The 19,893-nt window shown below is 35.6% G+C and overlaps 1 protein-coding gene across 2 annotated transcripts in view; it reads left to right on the top strand.

The window, feature by feature from the left end:
* Window positions 1-19,893, top strand: part of GABRG3 (gamma-aminobutyric acid type A receptor subunit gamma3) — a 285,119-nt gene that overhangs the window by 12,563 nt on the left and 252,663 nt on the right. For both annotated transcript variants that reach the window (XM_079316769.1, XM_079316768.1), the window contains exon 3: window positions 4,613-4,680. In XM_079316769.1, the coding sequence (XP_079172895.1) occupies window positions 4,613-4,680 (68 nt within the window). The remainder of the gene's footprint in view (window positions 1-4,612; window positions 4,681-19,893) is intronic.

Below are 19,893 nucleotides of genomic sequence, written 5' to 3'. Positions count from 1 at the left end.
ACCAGGTTTTTCTTCAAATGTTGTAAACATTTGTTGGAAAATGGAGATGTGTTAGTTGACTGTGTTTAGTCTTGAGAAGTGACTTGTTAGCATAGCAGCTTGTTTCATAGGAATAGCTAGGTAAATAGATGTTGCCTATAAGGTCATGTAGGAAAATTGGAATAGTCATCATCACTAATGCAAAGTAAAAATTAATACTGTAACCACTACTATTACAGTTACCAATAACTGTGTAATGATTTATTACAGCTTTGTCCCAATTTAAAAATAGCAATTTATGTGGTAATGAGAGAATGTAAAATATCATTATAGAGCAGTATAAAAAAATATCTTATTACTGCAGAGCCAATCTTGTTAGTCATTTACATTCAGAAGTCTCATGAAATTTGGGCAGAATTCAAGTGGCTCTGTCGTTCTTGAACAGAGATCATACTGTGATCTTTATGTAGCTGTGTGCCTGCTAAAAATCTACTTCTAGTTGCTTTGCTTGTATAAATGTGTATGTATTGTTCTATAAAATTTTTCACCACTGCCGTGTTGGGTAAAACCAGAATAAACCTGGGAGTTGGTTAAACAATATAGGAAAGGTTAACTCTGAACAAAAATATTTTTATTTTTAAATTTATGAGAACCCAGTAAGACATACTCTGTTTAATTGAGCTTGTAAAAATGTTTCTCAATATTAAAATTTTAAAAATATTTCTGAATATTTATGATTTATGCAGGAACATTAGTGCTATTTGGACAGACTTCAAATGTGGAGGAAGCTTTTTGAAGCAAGAAAAGTTGTTCCATTCATGAAATAGGCATCAGTTCTGAATAGTGGAGATCTACCAAAAATTGAGAGATATTTTAAAAGGATAGGATGATTCAGAGTAGTAAATAAGCATAATAAAATGACAGGAACTTTTTGCAGATTTTTTTCCCCTACATGACGTGAAATTGTATAATATTCCCTTTTTTTATTTACTCAAGAGTCTTTTGAAATTCTCCTGATTTATCTGTTGAGCTTTTTATACACATGATTAACTCACATGTGTCAAACATTAAGGTCTTCATGGATTTTAATGAGATTCAAGCTCAGCTACTGTTTTTTTCACCCAGTGTAAATCCACAGTGCAGGACTAGATGAATCCTATAGTTGTCCTAGGTGTGTTTGGAATGTCAGGTTCTTTCTTTTGAACTGTCAGGTTTCTTTTTGTAGGCACTATTGTTGGTAGTGTCTGCAATGTGATGGTTACAAAGCTGACTGGAATATAAACATTGTCTGTCTCAAATCCAGGGCATTTGGATCAGATGACCTTAGTTTTGTTGAAAAACATTTTGATTTGCTTTATAAATCCCCTCCTCACTTACAACCAGCAAGATTGAAGATTAAATGACAGTGAGAAGCAGCTTAGGTAGCACTGAGTAGCAGTGCAACACTGCAGTTACTCACATGGGCTTACATTGTCTTTTAGGGAAACTTACTGCCATATGTTAAATAATATTTCAAGGAACTTTGGGAAGGCTGGTACATTTGTTGACAATCTCTGATTGGTCTTTTTGCATGTTGTATACACATGGTTCTGCCAGTAATTTTTCTAAATTTCTGACAGCTCTTTAGAACTATCTTGGGTTTATGCCAATAACAAAACAGTACTGAAGCTGAGTATCCATACTTAAACTTATTGTCAACTTTTAGTGAGGTATTAACACTTTCATTGCTCTGTCAAAAACACTGTGAGGACTCTTCTAGTGCAAGAAAAAAATATCCATCTGCAGCTCAACAACTCCATGTGTGGCTTGAATTCCTTCATGAGCCAAGTGTTCACAAATGCATGCAGTATACAGAAAGACTGAGCAGGCACTGAAATTGCAGAATCACAGAATCCCAACATGATGGGAAAGGATCACAGTGGATCACCTGGTCCAACCTTCCTGACAGTGTAGCTATTTCACCTTTCCATGAAACTCAGTTTATTTTTAAGAGCATTGTAGGGTGAGTTCTTTCTAATAAGACACGATAACTTTAAGACTCAGTTATTTCCTTTTTCATAATATATTTTGGAGGAAATAATCTTAAAACTTTGCTTAATTTTAGTCGGTATTTTGAATTAAAAACTTATGATAATGAATCTAAAGTTTATACCTGATAATCCAATGTTTGTTTGTATGTGTTTACATCCATGAAAGAACATATACAATAAGAACTATGCTCTTCTATATTTTCTTTTAAAACCTGAGCACACATTTACCATACAATCAAATTGCAATAGTATTTTTTACCTCTGCCTCGGAAAATAAATACTTCAAAGAAACTTTAATTTTTTAAAATTTTTTTTTAGGTTTGAACAAGTAGAATAGCTTACCTGTACATTTTTATTATTTATTTTCCATTTGAATTTCACTGGAAATGTCAAATTGAAGAAGTGACTGTTGTCTAATATTCTGTTTCAAGGCTAGACTTTTACTCTGAGTAAGATCATATTCTCTTTAGCATTAACAAGCAGTCTTTAATTTTTTTTTTTTTTTGCACCGTAAGAGAATTTAATCCAGCACAATCAGAAGAAATTATCACCTGATATTCTATTTATATACCTAACTGCTGTGATTAAACAAAAACAGATTTCAAGCACTGTGAAATTTTGTCCTGAATTTGGTACCTGATTCTGCCAAGATTCAGTTGCATGCCAATATGCATCTCTAAGTCTGGTGCCATTAATGTTCACCAAACTCCTTAGCCCTGATCTCCCAGGTAGACATGTGCATAAACCCTATAAAGCTTAGAGCTCTTTATTCCATGAATGCTGTTCTGGTGGAAGAGCTAGCTGTAGTTCTTTGCTATTACCAATTCCTGTGTAATGACATTTATTACTGCATTTTGAGGCAACTCATTACCAGAAGCTGCTAGACTCCTATTTAGTTATTAGCTGGGTACAATCAGAATTGCTTTAATCAGCTGAACTTGTTCAGCTGAATTCACATTTTCTTTTGCTGAAGGGAAGATCTGAGTTTATCAGCCAGTACTTCAGACAGTGTGAAACCATGACCTTAAATAATCCTGGATGTTCTGACCATACACAGTCAAGAAATATGTGTTACTTGATGAATTAGAGAGAATGGTTATAATCTTTAACCATTATTTGTACCCAGTTCAATGTTTGGTTTTGCAAGAGGTGATATAGCCTTCCTAATCATATGTACATACCAAACTCCTACAGGACAAGCCAGCAAGCAAATTATTTTTTTCATAACCATCTACATTTTCGAGTACTTTAAAACTGTTTGACACCTCTTTGATAGTCTGAAATTTGGGGGATGCAGGAAAAAAATATTCATCTTTACATGTGAAGATTCCTGTCTATCTTCAGCTTTGTGCCAGATGGCTTTAGACCAATTGACTGATAGTTACCAGACACAGGCTTCCAACAGAACCTTGGCATTTAACTGAGAAGTTCCTCACTTCTCTGCTCAGCACCTTCCTAGAGGAAAGCTTTCTGAGTTTTGAATGGCTGATTTGCTTGCTTTTCCTCACTCTAGGAGGTTTGGGGGTTAGTGAAAAAAGTCCAACACAGTTTACAAACTTCAGTGGTTTGAATATTCTCTGGAGATTTTTGAAAACCATGTAGAGGAGAAGGTGATTCTATGGGACAGAGAGATGTCCAACAGAAGCTGCTGCCTTACTAGAGGCAGGTTTGCATCAATTTTCACTATGCAAGTTAAAACAGCATTTATTCTTTATACTTGGTTTTGAGTCAGCTAACTCAGGAGAAAGTAAGCCACTAATTTAGATCTCAATTTAGAGCTTAATATATACCCTGTGGGGTTGGAAGAATGGCAGTGTAAGTGAAAAAATTAATGTATCTTTCAGTGTAAGAGTGGAATTATTCTAGAGTTAGGTTATGTTGCCAATAAGAGCTCAAACATGACAGCAAAGATGCTGAAAGAAAGAAAAATCCTAGGAGCCTCAGCAAAAGAAAGGAATACAGAGCTTGTCTTGGCTTATTGAGTCTTGGAAGACTGAAAACATGGAAGATCTTATGAGAAGTGTGCATTGACTAAACCAAATCAAATTCAAAAACCTTTGAATGAAAAGAGTGCAAAGGCAACGTGGACTGAAGGGAATGAGTCCAAATTGAAAGAAAAGTTGTTTAGGTTGCTTAGCTAATCAGATTTCATAGAGATTTTGCTCTAAGTTAGAATGATTTCAGGGCTGATGAGATGCAGAAATCTGGGAAGATTGTTTTGATGTGGAACAAACAGGCTATTCAGACCTCAATATTGAAGCAAAAAGAAAAAGTAATATGCTGCATTATTTCTACTTTCATGTCAGACATCTTAGGTTTGAGCTTGACTTTGAGCTACTGTGCCTAGCACTGAAAGTTTCTTTAACAAATTGCTGCTGAGACAGACTGGAATCATGGTGATAAAGTGGTACAGGTTTTAATTTATGGCAATTATTTTTTTTTGGTGGGCAGGAGGAATAGAGCCATGTTTTCCTAAAAATACATTATCCATATTTCTCAGTAGTTGTACCTGAAAACAAGACCTTACAGTTATTTGGGTAAAAAGTATTTAAAGTGATTATTTATGTTGTCTGAAAAATATTTTTTTTTTTTTTTCTCCACAGTAAAACCAACAGTTATTGATGTTGATATTTATGTTAACAGCATTGGTCCTGTATCATCAATAAATATGGTAAGTGGCTTACTTACAAAGATTTTTATCTGGATTGCTGATCTTGGCATCAATACTAACTTCTTCAAAAGACAATAAATACCACAGTGATAAATTGGTTTGATTCTGATTTAGTTATATTTTCAGCTATAATTCTGTTTTTTGTGTCTCATCAAGAGACCAAACTTACAAGGAATGTTATGCTCTGTGTTGTCTATTGAAAAATACTGGTAGATTTTCAGTGGTAAAATGGCCAACTTAGGAAAAAAAAAAGTATGAAAGGAAGCCATTTTCAAGAAAATGTGTATGTAACTATGGGTAGCTGTGGCTGCTTGTGCAACTTCTGAGTTTGGATTTATCATTCATTCTTAAAATATGTTGGCTTTTTTTTTTTTTTCAATACAACTTGGAAAAGGAGGACCTGTAAATGTCTTACTGTACTTAAAGATTTTAAAATAACCTCTTCAAAGCAATGTGTCTTTTCCACAGTGGCATTCAAAGGCTGCTGTGTACAATGTTCCTATAAGAATCTAATGAATGCATTGCATTATCTTTTGTATTTTTGGAAGAAAAGCTCCTGAATTTAAAAGGTGTCTGTTCAGTCTTATTCGTTGGTTTTGCCTGTAAGTATAAAAGAAAGCAAGTCATTGTAGCATATCAAATACAAGGTGGTCAGAAATTTCTGTGCACCTTGGCAGTGGAAAATCTGGCAAGCAAATACAGAACAAATTATGTGTTGTGGACAACTTGGTGTCATATTCAACGACTGTGAAATGTGTTGATTGATATTTCATGTGAAGCACTGAATGTCAAGCAATGGGAGTAGCTGTTCCATTCTTAAACTAATAAATAGCTAATTACCTTGCCCTTCCCTGACAGCCTGCTGTAATGACTTCTCTGGAGAATAATTTATTGGAAGGTCCTCTGGCTTGCATTTACTCTAGGAATGGGTACTCTGTTCAAAAGCAATGGGGACAATGTGTTTTTGCTCTTTGCCTCTCTGAATTTGTAAGTAGAATTTTGGGGTGCTGGAAACATATGTGGAATAATAAGAAAGCATTTCATCAAAGCTACTTCAGGTAGAAAGAAGGAAAACTTAGTGATAGGACTAATCAGTGGGTTTTGGAAGATTATTGTAGCACAGTCTTACTTATGCATTAACTTTGAGTTCAAGATACCCTATGGCACCAAGATAAATAAATACACCAAAATATCAGTTTTAAAAATGCATTTTTAACCTCTTTTGCATTAAATGATCTTGTTAGGATAGTTAATGAGTGTATGACGTTGAGATATTTCTTGGTTACAGCTGAAGAAAAATTATATTTGTGTAAGGGAAGAATGATAAATAAAGTAATGAAATATAAAATTTAGGTATCTGAGGTTTTAAGGACTTTGTTTTAAGGACTTGAAAACTTCTTGAAGTTTTCAAGACTGCCTAAAGCTTTATTTAAACTTTTGAATAGAAATGGACCTTATTTCATATGTGCTTGTGGGCAGTCCATCCCACTGAAATGGAATCTGACCTACCTTAGTACTTTTAAACTTTATTTCTGTTCTCAAAACTAATTGCCAATGTAGGAAATTAACATTAGGCACTCAAATGTAGCAAACTTATGTCCAAAAGCTCCATTTCCGCTCTGTTACTTTGGAGTTTGTCCAAACATACATAAGAGAGTAGCAGTGATCTTGCAGTCTCAAATTTGCAGTAAAGATGGCAAGTCCTCCTCACAAAATTGCAGCCAATGTGCTGTATGATGGCTTTGTCACTGCAGTGGCAGAACTGGTTGAGGAGCTTCTTTTCCCCTAATTTGTGTTATTTCAACTGTTTGGCTACAGTATTCAGTAGCCATGATTTGTTCTACTGGAAGAAAAAAATCAAAAACTTTTTGGAATTAAAAATAATCATTTATTTACTTTTAAGTAAGCAGTTTTTCATGTGGACTGTGAGCCATTGACCCATGGGTACACAAACTGCTGAACAGAAATAGTAGCTAGAAATTACCTGTGTCAGAGGAAGAGGAAGGAAGGGATCATCTTCAGTCTGATATCTGTCATAAGACTGAAATTTCAAGGGGAGAGGAATGCACATGAAAATCCCATTTCAGGAAATAAAAAAAGGGAATTCTTGTTAGAACCCACCTATGCACTTTTTCTCACCAGGACAAGAACTTTTTACTTTTCTCCCCTAAATTATTATTAAAAGTTGAGCAGCTCTGTCCAGGCAGCTCGGTGAGGTGGTGGTTGATTGAGCAAGAAGAACAATGATTACACTGATTTCCATCTCTTCAAGAGTGAGATCATCAACACGCACAGGGCGGACTTTCCTGCTGTGTACTTCCAAACTTAGACCTGAGCTCAATTACTCTTTTCTTGGTCTGCAGCACTTGTGAGGGAAAATCATGTGGAGCTTCTCTAGAAATCAAACTCTGCATATATATTTTCTGATCAGTTATCATCAGTGATTTTCATCTAGTGGGTGAAGCCTAGGAAATAATTTTCTTTAAGGTGTTTTTTCAATGGGTGTTCAGCTGAATGTTCAAGCCAATTTTGTAGAGCAAAGCTTTTCAGATGTTATTAACTGTTGCAATTATGCTTAGACTTGAGTTATGAATATTAATATCTGTTTCTTTAACAGTCAGGATAAAGACAGTTGCTATCAGACACCTACTTATAGCAAATTTAATCTCTGATGAATTGTATGTGAATAAAAGGAAGAATGAAACTTTTTAGACTGAGGGGAAGAAATGTTAGGGACCCCTTCAAAAGGACTTCAAATCAAAGGAGAGGTAATGTTCTTGGCAAAGAGCGCAAAATCCACAGGAATATATGCTAACCCTACACTTCAGACATTTTGCAGACAGTTTCTGCCACTTCCCCTAGAAGTCTTATCAGTGACTCATTTTGTGGGTACTTTCAGTATGTCTATTTTAAACCTCAAGATTTCCAGAAAAAATCAAATAGTAATGTGGATGCTCTTCTATTAGAGATTCATCATTACAATGTCTTTATGAAGACAACAGAAATTTATTTTCTGAATAGACTCTTCCTCTGTCTGTGACATGAAAGATTTCTTTGGGTCATGGTTTAAAAAAAGCTGATGTGATGAAATAGGTATTGTGTAATAATAAACAAGGAAAAACAGCCTGAATCATGAACTGAGTGATACTAGAGAAGTGGTTGTGAGTGGCAGTAGTTTTAAAGTAATTTCAGCATTTTGAATTATGGTATGATGGTATGAAGTGGTAGATATTATTTATATACATGGGTATTTTAAAATTTAAAATTCTGAGATACATGAATATTCATTTAAAATTTTAGGCTGTCTTTTTAATAAATGAAGCCATCTTATGTATAAATATCTTGATGCCTGTCCTTTGTAAAAAAAAAAAATAGGATATGAGCTTAGACTCACTTAAAGCATAGAAAACCTGGTTTATTTAAAAGTAAATGACAAATGCATTCCATGAGCCAAATTATATGTTCCTGTATGCAGACTATATTGCTGTCTTGATTTTCATAATTTAATAAAGTAAATTAAAGAAATCTGCAATTTTCCATTTCAAGGTGCAGTGTCATTAGAGACCTTACATTGGATGCAAGATTTTAATTCAACCTTTTCTTATTGAAAAACTTTGTTAGATCTGTAATTATACTGAACACTCTTCCACTATATTAGGGAATCTTAAGGATTTTCTAAAGGAGTTATTTTAATAAATTTTGTGAATTTTAGAATTAACTTGCAGTTTTTAAAAAAATTTCCCCATGCTTTATATTCTAAATCAGATGTACGAATGCTGTGTCACTAATTTTTTTATTTATCTTTTACATTTTTTTTCTTTAGTATTTTCCATTGAAAGTGTTGCCCATGAAGCATATGATTTTGCATTGAAATCCATGAACCATTTTTTGTCAACCCTCTAGTTTTTGTCAGTAGCTGTAAAGATTTATAAATTGTCTTGTAAACATAGTTCTAACGTGGCTTACTATAGCCTGGTTTTATAGAGATAAGCAATACTGGCTTGTCTATAAAATAACAGAAAAGGGAAAGAGACCAATATACAAACTGGAAACTAGACATAAATAGTGGGGGAAAAAAATCCCCTAGAAGTAGTTACATGAGATAGAAAGGTAAACACTCTGAGATTAAATAGACTATTAAACCTCAGTGGCATCAAAGCCTGCTCATTTGTGCATTCACACATAGAGGGTTAACTGAGTAGCTACAAGAGTCTGAGATTGCAGCACAAATTGCTAGTGAAGGAAGAATTTTACACCTATGTGGTTTTTGCAACTGGAATCTCATTTTAACACAGCTGTGCTGGAAGAATGTTGAACAGAGTGTGAGAAGCAACCTTATAAACTTTACTTTCTGTCCATAAAAATAGTTATTTGTTATCTGCTGGATATATGGTCATCTCTTTATTCTCAAGTATTCTTAAATGGCAATTCAGAGTGTTTCTTTTATGTATTTATCACTTCATTCTATTGTGTTCATTCTCTATATCTTTATGGGTGCTATATGTTCCATTTTTTAAGTGTTACAAAATAAAAACATTTTTTACTCTATTTTACCCCTTAATGTATGGGTAGACTTTTTAGAACTTCAGTTTCATCGTAACCACATGCTCGTTTTGCTTCTCCACTGGACACTATAGGTATCAAAAAGAGTAGTCTTGATCTTGAGACTTTTCTAAAATACTGCTCAAAGCTTATAATTAAACCTGAATTTCTTGCATGCTTTCAGTCTTCTATGTCTATTTGCTTGATAGTTAAAATTATTGTTATAACAACTGCAAGTATAGAAACATAGCTTGGTGAATCTTTCCATCACAAGAGCTACTTTATAGTAGATTTCATCCCATTTTCAGCCTGCTGTAATACCCCCAAGCATTTCCTTCACAGACATCTTCTCAAAGATAGTGCAAGTCACTCTTTGAGCACAAGGCTGATGTTCTGTTCATTGTTAACTTGAAGTGTGTTTTTCTGACTCTATCTCACTATCTTACCTTATCTATTTATAAAGCAATTGTGTAGGGAGATGGTTTCAGTTATTTTTGAAGAGTGAGTTTTCCAGTTGATGAGTTCAGATAATCACTAAAATAATGGAATGCCTTGGGGTATTTGTATTTTTCCCTGAAAATCTTACAAGCTCCTTTTATGCTCTGTGACATAAGAGAACACTCATGTACTGGACTAAGTTTTAGTCTGAGTGGGTCTGTTTGTTTACTAATATACTAATCATACACTTTAACATTTTTTCTAGATTATGATCAGGTTACTGTTCTTGTTTCTAGATCATATTTATGTACTGTCATTAAGTTTGGATCTCTCATGACTAAAAAAAGTATGCATTATAGAAGACTTTTAAGATGAATGGACTTTTTCTGATAAAACAAAACCACCTCTACTACAAGCTCATTCTTGTTGCCTTAAGCTCTGGCAGTCAATGCCTCACTATGAAAATGTTTCTGGGAGATAGTAGTAATAAAATGAAACTTGAATCTATCTGTGGCTTCTGTTCCATCACTGACCTTTTGAGAGTCTCATATAATCTCAAGAGTGAAACTGACTGGAAAACAGAAAGTTGGAGCTGGGGAAATGAACATAGATTGATTTTTTTTTCAAGTATCACCTTGGCAGCCTCTACATTTAGTCTTCTCTAGAGCTCCACTTTGTGTAACTAAAACAGGGCCTGGGAGATAAAGAAGGGCCTTAGGCTGCCCTTGTTTCAGGTGCAATGGGATGGACTAGAATAATGTTCATTTTTCTTCTGTGATGTGTAGCAGTAAAATACATACTGCCATAATTTATGGCATTGGCAGGAAATCCTGTTTACTTCTTGGAGGAATGATAGATTCTGCCACAAGTCTTTGGTAATGGACTGATCTTAGGTCTGCTGCTCTGTCTTATCAGAATTCAAGCAAATTGTCAAATATGGATGAACCTCAAAAGGTGCATGACAAATGAGCAATTTAATTTCAGTAAGATAGGAAAATTAAATGTCTCATCTGTTCAGAGTGGGTATTAAAAAAGATTTGAAGAGCAGCTAGGCTGAATGTTTTTTCCATACACAAACATTGTGACAATATCTAACAGGTACCTCCTCTTTAAGGTAATGTACTAACCTTCATACAAAAAGTGGTAAGAAACTCCTTTCTAGTCTAGTCACAGTTTTTAAAGCTTTATTTCTCCCATTTCAATAGGCCTGAAGACCTGAGGCTTTAGAATTATTCAGTGTTAAAGTTCCTTTACAAAGTAGTAGTTCCCCTTCTTGCCTGGTTAATGATACATAGCCTCACATTCTTTATTGCCAACATTTGGGCAAGTTAGTTTAGAAAAACTATGGCTAAATTGCTGTGAAGGGAATTGAATTACTTTTGGATAAATTGAAAATCTCTTGGCTTAAATCAATTTTATTTTTGAGTGGTCAAGTGTTTATCAACTTTGTTTTAGAGTTTGAGCTTTCGATGATTGCTCCATGAAAGAGTAATTACTTTTGTGTTGACCTGTTTACTGGATTCCTGAATGGCATTGATGTAATTTAAACTATAGTTTCGAGAGATTGTTCTTGGTGCTTTCAGTTATGGATTTATTCAGGAAGCAAATGGATGTTGACAAATTGTTGTAAGACTTCATGGTGTAACTTTATGGGAACGTAGACCTAGACATCACAGCATTCATAGGGCAATTCCAGCAGCATTTTAAATGAGCTTGGTAGTTAGGAAGAAATTGCTGAATACAGGGTGACCCCCTATAAACCATTGTTGGGCCACAGAATCGTCTTCAGTTTTCTGTGAGGTTTTTTTGAATGGTAAAGAATGAATACTATTCATCAGCATTATTTGAATATCAGAACAATGATTTGCATTTTCCACACCACTATTGCAATGAGCAAAATCCAGAAGAACCTCCCTATCTTACTTCTCTTTTTCCACAAGAATTTAACATCAGTCTACTTGGATATAATTTCCTTTTTTATTAGATTGCTGAAAAATAAGGTTTAAAAAATTGTATTACATTTCCTTTCAAGCTGTTTTAGTGAACATGGTGTCCCTTTACTCTTAAGAACTCTCAGATATGCTTTTTCTAGTACAAAAAAAAAAGGTATTTCTGCTGAATGCCTACACAGAACTAAAGAATAATACAAATGGTTGGTTTCTGCAATTAAAAAGGTCTACAGCCTGCAGGGTTGTATTGTATCCCAGCACTTCCATGCTTTGGCTAACACTGTACACTTTCCTCCTTCTAAATCAAAGTAGTTGTAATTTATTGCTTTCTTGGTCTCGACAAGTGTCTTTTATGTGGTCAAAAATAGTGATATTATAGGTTCTTTATGTGTTTCCATAGCTTCCTCAAAATTCTTTCCACCACAGTCTTCTTCTGTGTCTGCATTTCATCAGGCTTAATATACAGGTGATTCTATTACATACTGTGTTTTGTTGGGCAAGCTGCTTTTTACATTTAGAACTTCTATCTTCTCATGAAACTTTGTGGTTCTTTTCCTGCTTCTGCAAATTTCATTTGCAACCCTTGAAAGAAATTTTGTTATCATAACTACTCTTAACTTTTTGTACACTACACATTAGCAGATGGTTTTGACCACAGAGCTTTGGATATGTTTTAGTTAAACATCTCAGACATTAAAGTGTAGTGGCTGCTTTAAAACTAGAAACAGGTATTTTAACAGGAATATAATAATTCTACTAATTGTTGTTTGAGGGTTTTTTAAAGTTATAAATGGTAAAGATATAGAAACTATTCAGGAGTCTAGGAGAATAAATTCTCAAGGCTGTTGTGAGATTCTTAAACCAGAGAAACTGCTGTCTTCCTTTCTAACTCTTTCCTGTGCTTACCCCATAATTTATCTAGCAAATTACATTTCTTGGGAGCAGGGATAACTGATTCTTGCTTTCTTGCAACTGCTTTCACATATTTTTCAATGAGAACAGATTTTTTTAAAAGTATTTAAGAAAATAATGGGAGGTGTTTAATACCTAATATTAAATAGGAATTTAATAATAGGTGTTTAATACCTAGCCTTCATACTTTTGTGAATGTGGTCCTCTATTTGTTAGGTCACATTTATGAAAATTGCAATAGGTTCATAAAAGTATGAAGGTGTCAAGCTCTTTCTTACAGTATCTAGCTTAACATAAATGCCAATGGTTGTTAAATAGTTACATCAGCTTCACTGATATTTTCCTTGCATAGTTAGTGAATATTTGAATAAGGGAGATTAGAAATTTAGATGAGATCTGTATAATTCTTGGCATACCAGAAGAAATCTGGTATGATTTTGGTAAGTACTCTTCCTTAGAAATTCCAGCCTAAACAAAAAATGTCATAATAAAGGGTTGGTGTACCTGCTGTGATTTGAGATTTCAGATAACAGTATTTGAAGAAAGGAGTTTAGGCCTAAACTGTTAGAAAGAAAAATGGAAAAAACACTTGGTCTTGCAGAGTCTTCATCGTGTTGACACAGACACAGTGATGATACCCTGTCATGTAATCTGCTACTGTATTCTATATTCTTCTATGAAGCCAAAAGTTCCCGTGAAGACTGCATGCAAGAAACAGAACAAATGTGATACAGCACAGGGAAGTGCAAGAGAAGAGGAAGGCCAAAAATGGTTGGATACTATTTTGAGAACATTTCATAAGACAGCCATTCTATTTCAGACCTCCTGCTCCTTCTCCTCAAGAGAGATTACTAAATCCTTCAAAAGAAGAATCCTGGAAACTAAATTTCATACTCCTGTTGCATACAGAAAAGCACAAGCTCAAAGGTGACATGGGTATTTGTGGAAAGCTAGGGTAGTGCAGGAGGGAATCTTCCCCAACCACTTGCAGCTGTACTGATTACCTAGGATTGGAAACATCTGTGCCTGGCCAATAAGTTTACAGGATGTAAAGGAGCAGGTCAGCTTTCCACCAGATAAGGCATTTGCAGTTGGAGAGAGAGAGAGATATAGAGATATAGAGAGATATAGAGAGATATAGAGAGATATAGAGAGATATAGAGAGATATAGAGAGATATAGAGAGATGAGATATAGAGAGATGAGATATAGAGAGATATAGAGATATCAGAAGGTTGCTGACTGTGCTGTGAAGAGCCAAGGAAGATGTGGCTGTGTAAGGGCCAGGTAAGGTAAGAATATGTTGTGTGAGGCACAGTCCATGGTTAGGTGGCTGGGAAAGGGACAGTTTGGGGTCAGCCAGCCATGCAGAATGAAAGAAAGAACCAAAGCTATGTGAGACTGCTCATAGGTAAAGGTACTAAGAGAAAGGAGTCAGAACTAACAAAGAGGTCTATAAGATAAGCGTAAGTAAAGGAATCAATACAAGCTGCCAGTAAGAGAATGGATTCAGAATTTACAGAGAAGTCTATATTGAAAGGAGATAGAGTTGTAAGATAATGGTCTGTAGAAGAAAATGAGATGTGTTCAGAGTTGTATGAGAATAAGGACTGAAGACGAAAATGTGTAGAGTTTGTGAATGAAAACTGGCAAGAAATTCCAGTGAAGGGGCTGATGGTGTTGCCAGCCCTATCTGTCTTGACTTAAATTTCTTAGCTGTGTATTGTGCTCCTGGTAATCTCTGCAAGGGGTAACTGCTTGTCACCTTTCCTGTGTGTTGCATCTTTTTCTGCTTCAGTTGTATATACTAACCTTTCTCTCTGTTTTCTGTTGATTAATGAATCTTGTTTCTACCCAGAATATGTTTATCTAAACAGAATAGAAGTTTGCAATGGCTCTTTCAGATAAGAAAAAGGATGTGTGCACACAAGATTTTATTACTTTTTCCACCTGTATTGTCTAACCAATAAGTTACCTCTGTTTTCAGACCTTGCCTTTCAAAATCCTTATGGGAAACAGCAGCTAGTGAACTCCAGGGATAGTGAGCTTTGGCTGATTGTTCATGTTTGGTAAAGTGTGTTGGCTAACTGAGACAAAGAAATAACTGTCATCTGCTTACACACACTCCATGTATCAGACTCTGACAGCTCTATGCTTTCAAATGGCTTTCCAGGTAGGTATTTTCCCTGAGGTACATTTGCTGCAGTGTGTGCAGTATGTGCTCTTCATTACCTAGAATGCCTGTTGATTGAGGCCAAATTACAAAGCAATCAAAGTTGAGAATTATAGGACGGTACAATCCTAGTCTTTCTTTCAATTTATAGAGATTATAATATTGGAATCAAAAAAGCTTTTTTGTTTTTTTTTTTTGTCATCTAAGAGAGCCAATTTCTTAATTTGACTGCTTCTAGTAACTGAAGATTTTGGATCACTTGCTGGTCTTCCCCACTGCAAATAGAAATAAAAAATTCTTCCTGTATTACTTATCTGTCTTAGTCTTGGTCTTCATTTCTCTGGGTGAAATTGTCTCTTGAGCACATGCTCACTAAACATCTGGCTATCTTTAAGGCAAGCAGTTTCAATTTTCCTAAATTGGATTCATGCATTATGCAAATGTTACTTCATTAGACACTGAGATGAGCTATCAAGCTATATTGTTTGGTCAGAATAATGTAGGCTCAATGCTGATTTGAAATCAGACTATCAATTTTGGATAAATTCAGTTCATGCAATCATTTTTGCTTGTGATTCAATTAGGGCATACATAGTGATTGAGGTAAACGCAGTCAATGATTGTGTCTCTGTTTCTGACTTATTCTGATACCTATATGCAGTGCATATATATGCAACAGCATAAACAATAAAAGAGCTAAATTAATCTCTCAGGAAGTGAATGCAACCATGCCAGGAATAATTTTGAGCCATGTTCTCCTAAAATATTCCACACTGAGAGTCTAATTATAAGACCCAAAATTACCCAAAGTTGATTTTGGCACTAGAACATATTGGATCTTCACTGCCTTCTGTCTTTTCTTTGAATTTGCACTGTGTGGAGAGTGCAAAGTGAAACACCTGTAGATTGGGGAATTCCTTCTGTGCTGCATGGGGCCAGATAAATAGGAGATGTATATAGTAGCAAAGGATCTGCGTGGTGCCTGATACTGGGATCTGAATTCCACAGGGGACTCAGCTGCTGACATAAATAGTTGAATTCATCAATGTAAATGAAAGTGTGGTGATCTGTGCTAGCCTGCTGCTTTCATATTTCCTTTTACAGAAAGTATTTTTTATTGTTTCTGGATTAAAAGGCTAGATACTAGGAGTTTTTATTTTAAATAATTTTATCATTTAGTATATTGCTTTTTGCAGAATATATTGGGGGGGAAAAATAGACTGCAAGATTGTTTGATTGCACTCACCTGAAATCTGTTTCGTCATTGTTTTCCCTGCAATGTGTTCTCTAACTCTCTGGTGTCTGAAATTGTATTTATGTAAATAGGTCTGAGCATTTCTTTGCCATCTGGATAGTACTGTAAAAATGGCATAAAGAAAAGTGAAAACAAATATAGAAAGCCTGGGAGAATATCTTAAAAAGAGAGAATTGGACCTGTATTTTGAGAGCTGCATAGCTGGGCCAGCACACAAAGCTTTTGACAGATTGTGGCACAGCCAGGTTAGCTAACTGAAAAGAGGCAGATTAAAAGAATTGCTTGAGAGTTTCTTCTAGATTTTCAAAAAGTCTGGTTAAACTGGTATTGTGTGATTGTTCTAGATAATGATAGCTGATACACTAAATGGTCAAATTTTCTAAATTCTTTGGCCTAGCACAGATTTATACATAAAGTTTTTGTTGATATAATAGTGTTTAGGAATGTGGCTTCTTTCAAGCTATCTCACCACCTCTTACATGTGGAATTGGTTTTATATTTCAGCCTGTACACATATAGGTCATGATAACATATTAGAATCTCTCAAATTTTAAACTCTTTATAGGTCTAGAGTGACAAGGATCTTTGTAAAATGCTTTGAATAAAATGACAAACAAACTAGCAATCAAAATTGTAATTAAATTGAGGAACAAAAATCTGTCAGCTCCTAAAAAAAAAAAAGATGTGATTTATACCAAGCATCACCTGGAAGATAAAGTCAGGAACTGGATTTGAAAGTGCTTTTGAACGTTTTGTTTCTAATGGAGTCTTACAAGACTTAGCTTCCATTTTCATTCAGAATTTGAAACTTGTCCATGAGCCAAATCTCCATTTGTTTGAACTGACACTTTTCAGACTGAGATGGAGGATAGGGTCAGTTTTACATAGAAAACTGTAGGCAGTTTTAGCTTTATCTAGTAATTTGATCCTCTAGCACTATCATGGACTATAAAACTAAAATAAAAACGGTGAAATAGGTGTATAACTACTTAAGGTTGATGTTATAATCTAATTAAACATCTATATAATATTTTCTCTATAAATAGTGGATTTCACGTTAGTACTGTAAGAACAGCAGATACATATTATAAAACTTTGCCAAAATCAGTTCAGATAGTGGTTTGGCTCTGAAGCAAATATAGAACATTCACTTTCAAAAGCAAGTGACTTTCCACCTTTCACCAAGCTTTGCTATGTCTTGCTAGATAGAAATGACATTACATTTTAAGGCTTTGGAAGGGGGAAGAACGGTGCATTTCCTGTATGTCAGAAGTGCCTTCTGTTGTCTCTGAGAAAATCTGCCTGCAAGTCTGTTTGCATATGCTCTGAGAGAAAAATGGGTTTAGCATCTTAAGTCTCTGATTGCACCTGTGTTGTACGTGTTTTAGTATGAGTGTGGGCCACATTTTTCTGGAAAGCTTGTATTTGAGCTACTGTAGCTGGTGTAAAAGAGCAATGCTCTGTGCTCCTAGTGATCTTGCTGTAATGCAGCAGCAAGCAGGAGACAGTTGAAGTTATGGTTGATTTTTTTTTTTTTTTTCCTTTTTCTCACTTGCACTCAGGCATGATAAAACAGTCCTGCATTTCTTGGTAGTCTATCATGGTGTTTTGCAAATATAGTTCCTCCTTGAAAATAAACAGTTTCTTTGATCTGAGGCTCTTTATTTGGTACAGGGTTTTCTCCTTCTTGCTGTTGCAGTACAAAAAGCTGCTTGTAGGAACCCAACAGGAGGACCTTGAAGATGGAGCAGCAGAACATCTTGAGTTCTGTCAGGATTGCTGCTGTGGGCACTGCACTGGGGAGCCTGTTCCAGTGCCCAATGACACTGTGTGAAGAAGCTTTTCCTAGTATCCAACCTAAACCTTCCCTGAGACACTTTCATGCCATTCCCTTGGGCCCTGTCACTGGTCACCAGAGGGCAGAGACCAGTGCCTGCTCCTGAGCTTCCCCTCATGAGGAAGGTGTGGACTGCAATGGGGTCTCCTGTCAGTGTCCTCTAGGCTGAACAGACCAAGTCACCTCAGGCACTTCTCATACAGCTTCTCCTCAAGGCTGCCCAATGTTTCTACTTTGGATAACCTCAAGCAGTTTAGTATTTTTCTTGTATTGTGATGCTCCAAGCTGCACACAGGATTGGAGCTGAGGCTGCTCTAGTGCAGAGCAGAGTGTGACAATCACCACCCTCATCTGGCTGATATCTGTGCCTGATGGACCTTGGACAAGCTAAGACAGATAGGTGGCTGGTAGCACATTCAACTTATGTTTTTAAGGATGTATTAAAGCCAAGTGGAAAGGACTTCCACGCTGTCTAGACTTTGCTTATATTTGTCTCTTTATCTCCTTGCCTTACTATCCCTAAGTGCCTGTTTTCTCACTATAAACTTGCACCAGCTACAAATGTTATGGGCTCTCCTAGGAGAGCTGGGAAATAGGGGATTCCAGGTGGTGTTGCTTCTGTACACAACTGGACACCACTGTGACTTGCTGCCATTTAATGGTCTTCTGCCTGCAGCAAGGAGGTGTGAGCTATCCTGCAAGGAGGCTTGATTTAGGTACAGTTTAAGATCCTGTTGCTGTTTCAAGAAAATATTTGGATTTCTTAATCAGCTTGTCCTAAATTTCTGGGATTGCCAGTGGAAGTAGCATTGAGAACTTAAAAGGCATCTTGCACTGGTATTGTTTCAAGCACAGCTGTAGTTCTATCTTGGGTGTAATCTTAGTTTTACTACAGAACTTTTGTATATCTCTGTAGGTACTGGAAATGGCTAGGGATCTCACTTTCTGGAAATTCAGAGGGTTTTAACACAGACTCCATGTGTATATTACCTGACAAACAGCTTCTGAAGGATGGATTGCCTGCATTTTCTTTGACTTAATCTTTTTCAGGACTAGTTTAAATGAAAAAAACTGGACAAAAGGAAGTTACAGGAAACTCACTCAGAGTTGACATGAGATGAGCCTGCAGAAATGTGGTAGCTCCTTGAGCAGAAGGGCTGCAGGGAGCTTGTTGAGGAGAGTGGGCAATTAGTTTTTGTTTTTTCTTGGATAAGCTGTAAAGTGAAATGTCTCATTTGAAGCCTGCGAGTTGCTAATAGCCTTTTAAAGAGCAGTTTTTGACTTATGAGCCAGGAGAATTTCTTGAACTTGAAACAAAGTGAGTGACTAAATCATTAGAGGCCTTTCTAATGGAATTTAAGAGAATGCAGATCATGATTTTTGCCTGGCCTGGAAAAGAGCCAGGACTTGATCTCAGAAGTTCACTACTAGGTATTTAGTTAGTGGTTGGTAGCTAGATAATTTTTTTTTTTTTTTTGTCACTTGCTGTTGTTTCCGTGAATATTTTGTATCCTTCATCAATGATCATTGCAGATACTTCAGATATAAAAGGAACATAACCTATATTTTCTAAATGTAGGATGAGTAATTCACATTAGAGTGATTAGAAAACTGGATGAGGAAAATAACCCAGCTCTTATTTTGAAGGGAGACACTATGGCACACTCCAAATAATACCTCATAATCTATTTCCATATAATTTATGAAATGTTTTTACTGGGGGAATGCAAAGGTTACCAAAAATCTTTATTTTCCCTTAACTATTCTGATATAGTTAGAGCAAGAAGCACTCCTTGAATAAAGAAGATAAAGGCTTAGGTGGAGGTTGTGCAATTTGCTTGAAGGCATATGACATATGGTAAATTGTACATCATGTTAGGAGAATTCAGTTGTTGGAAGTAAGGCTCTACAGCTTTTTGGCATGTAAATTACATCCTTGCTCACTCATTGATTTAAAATTAGTGCATTATGAAATCAGCCTGCAAGTTTTAATGTCACTCACGTGAATGGTCAATCTGTGAGTCTACAAATGCATTCCTCTATTTTCTGTAGTATATATTTTGCAGAAATTAACTTTTATAGATAAATTATTGATTATAATACTTGCC

The sequence above is a fragment of the Erithacus rubecula genome (genome assembly GCF_903797595.1).
Source record: "Erithacus rubecula genome assembly, chromosome: 1".
NCBI lineage: Eukaryota > Metazoa > Chordata > Aves > Passeriformes > Muscicapidae > Erithacus > Erithacus rubecula.
This window is presented reverse-complemented; position numbering and strand designations above follow the sequence as displayed.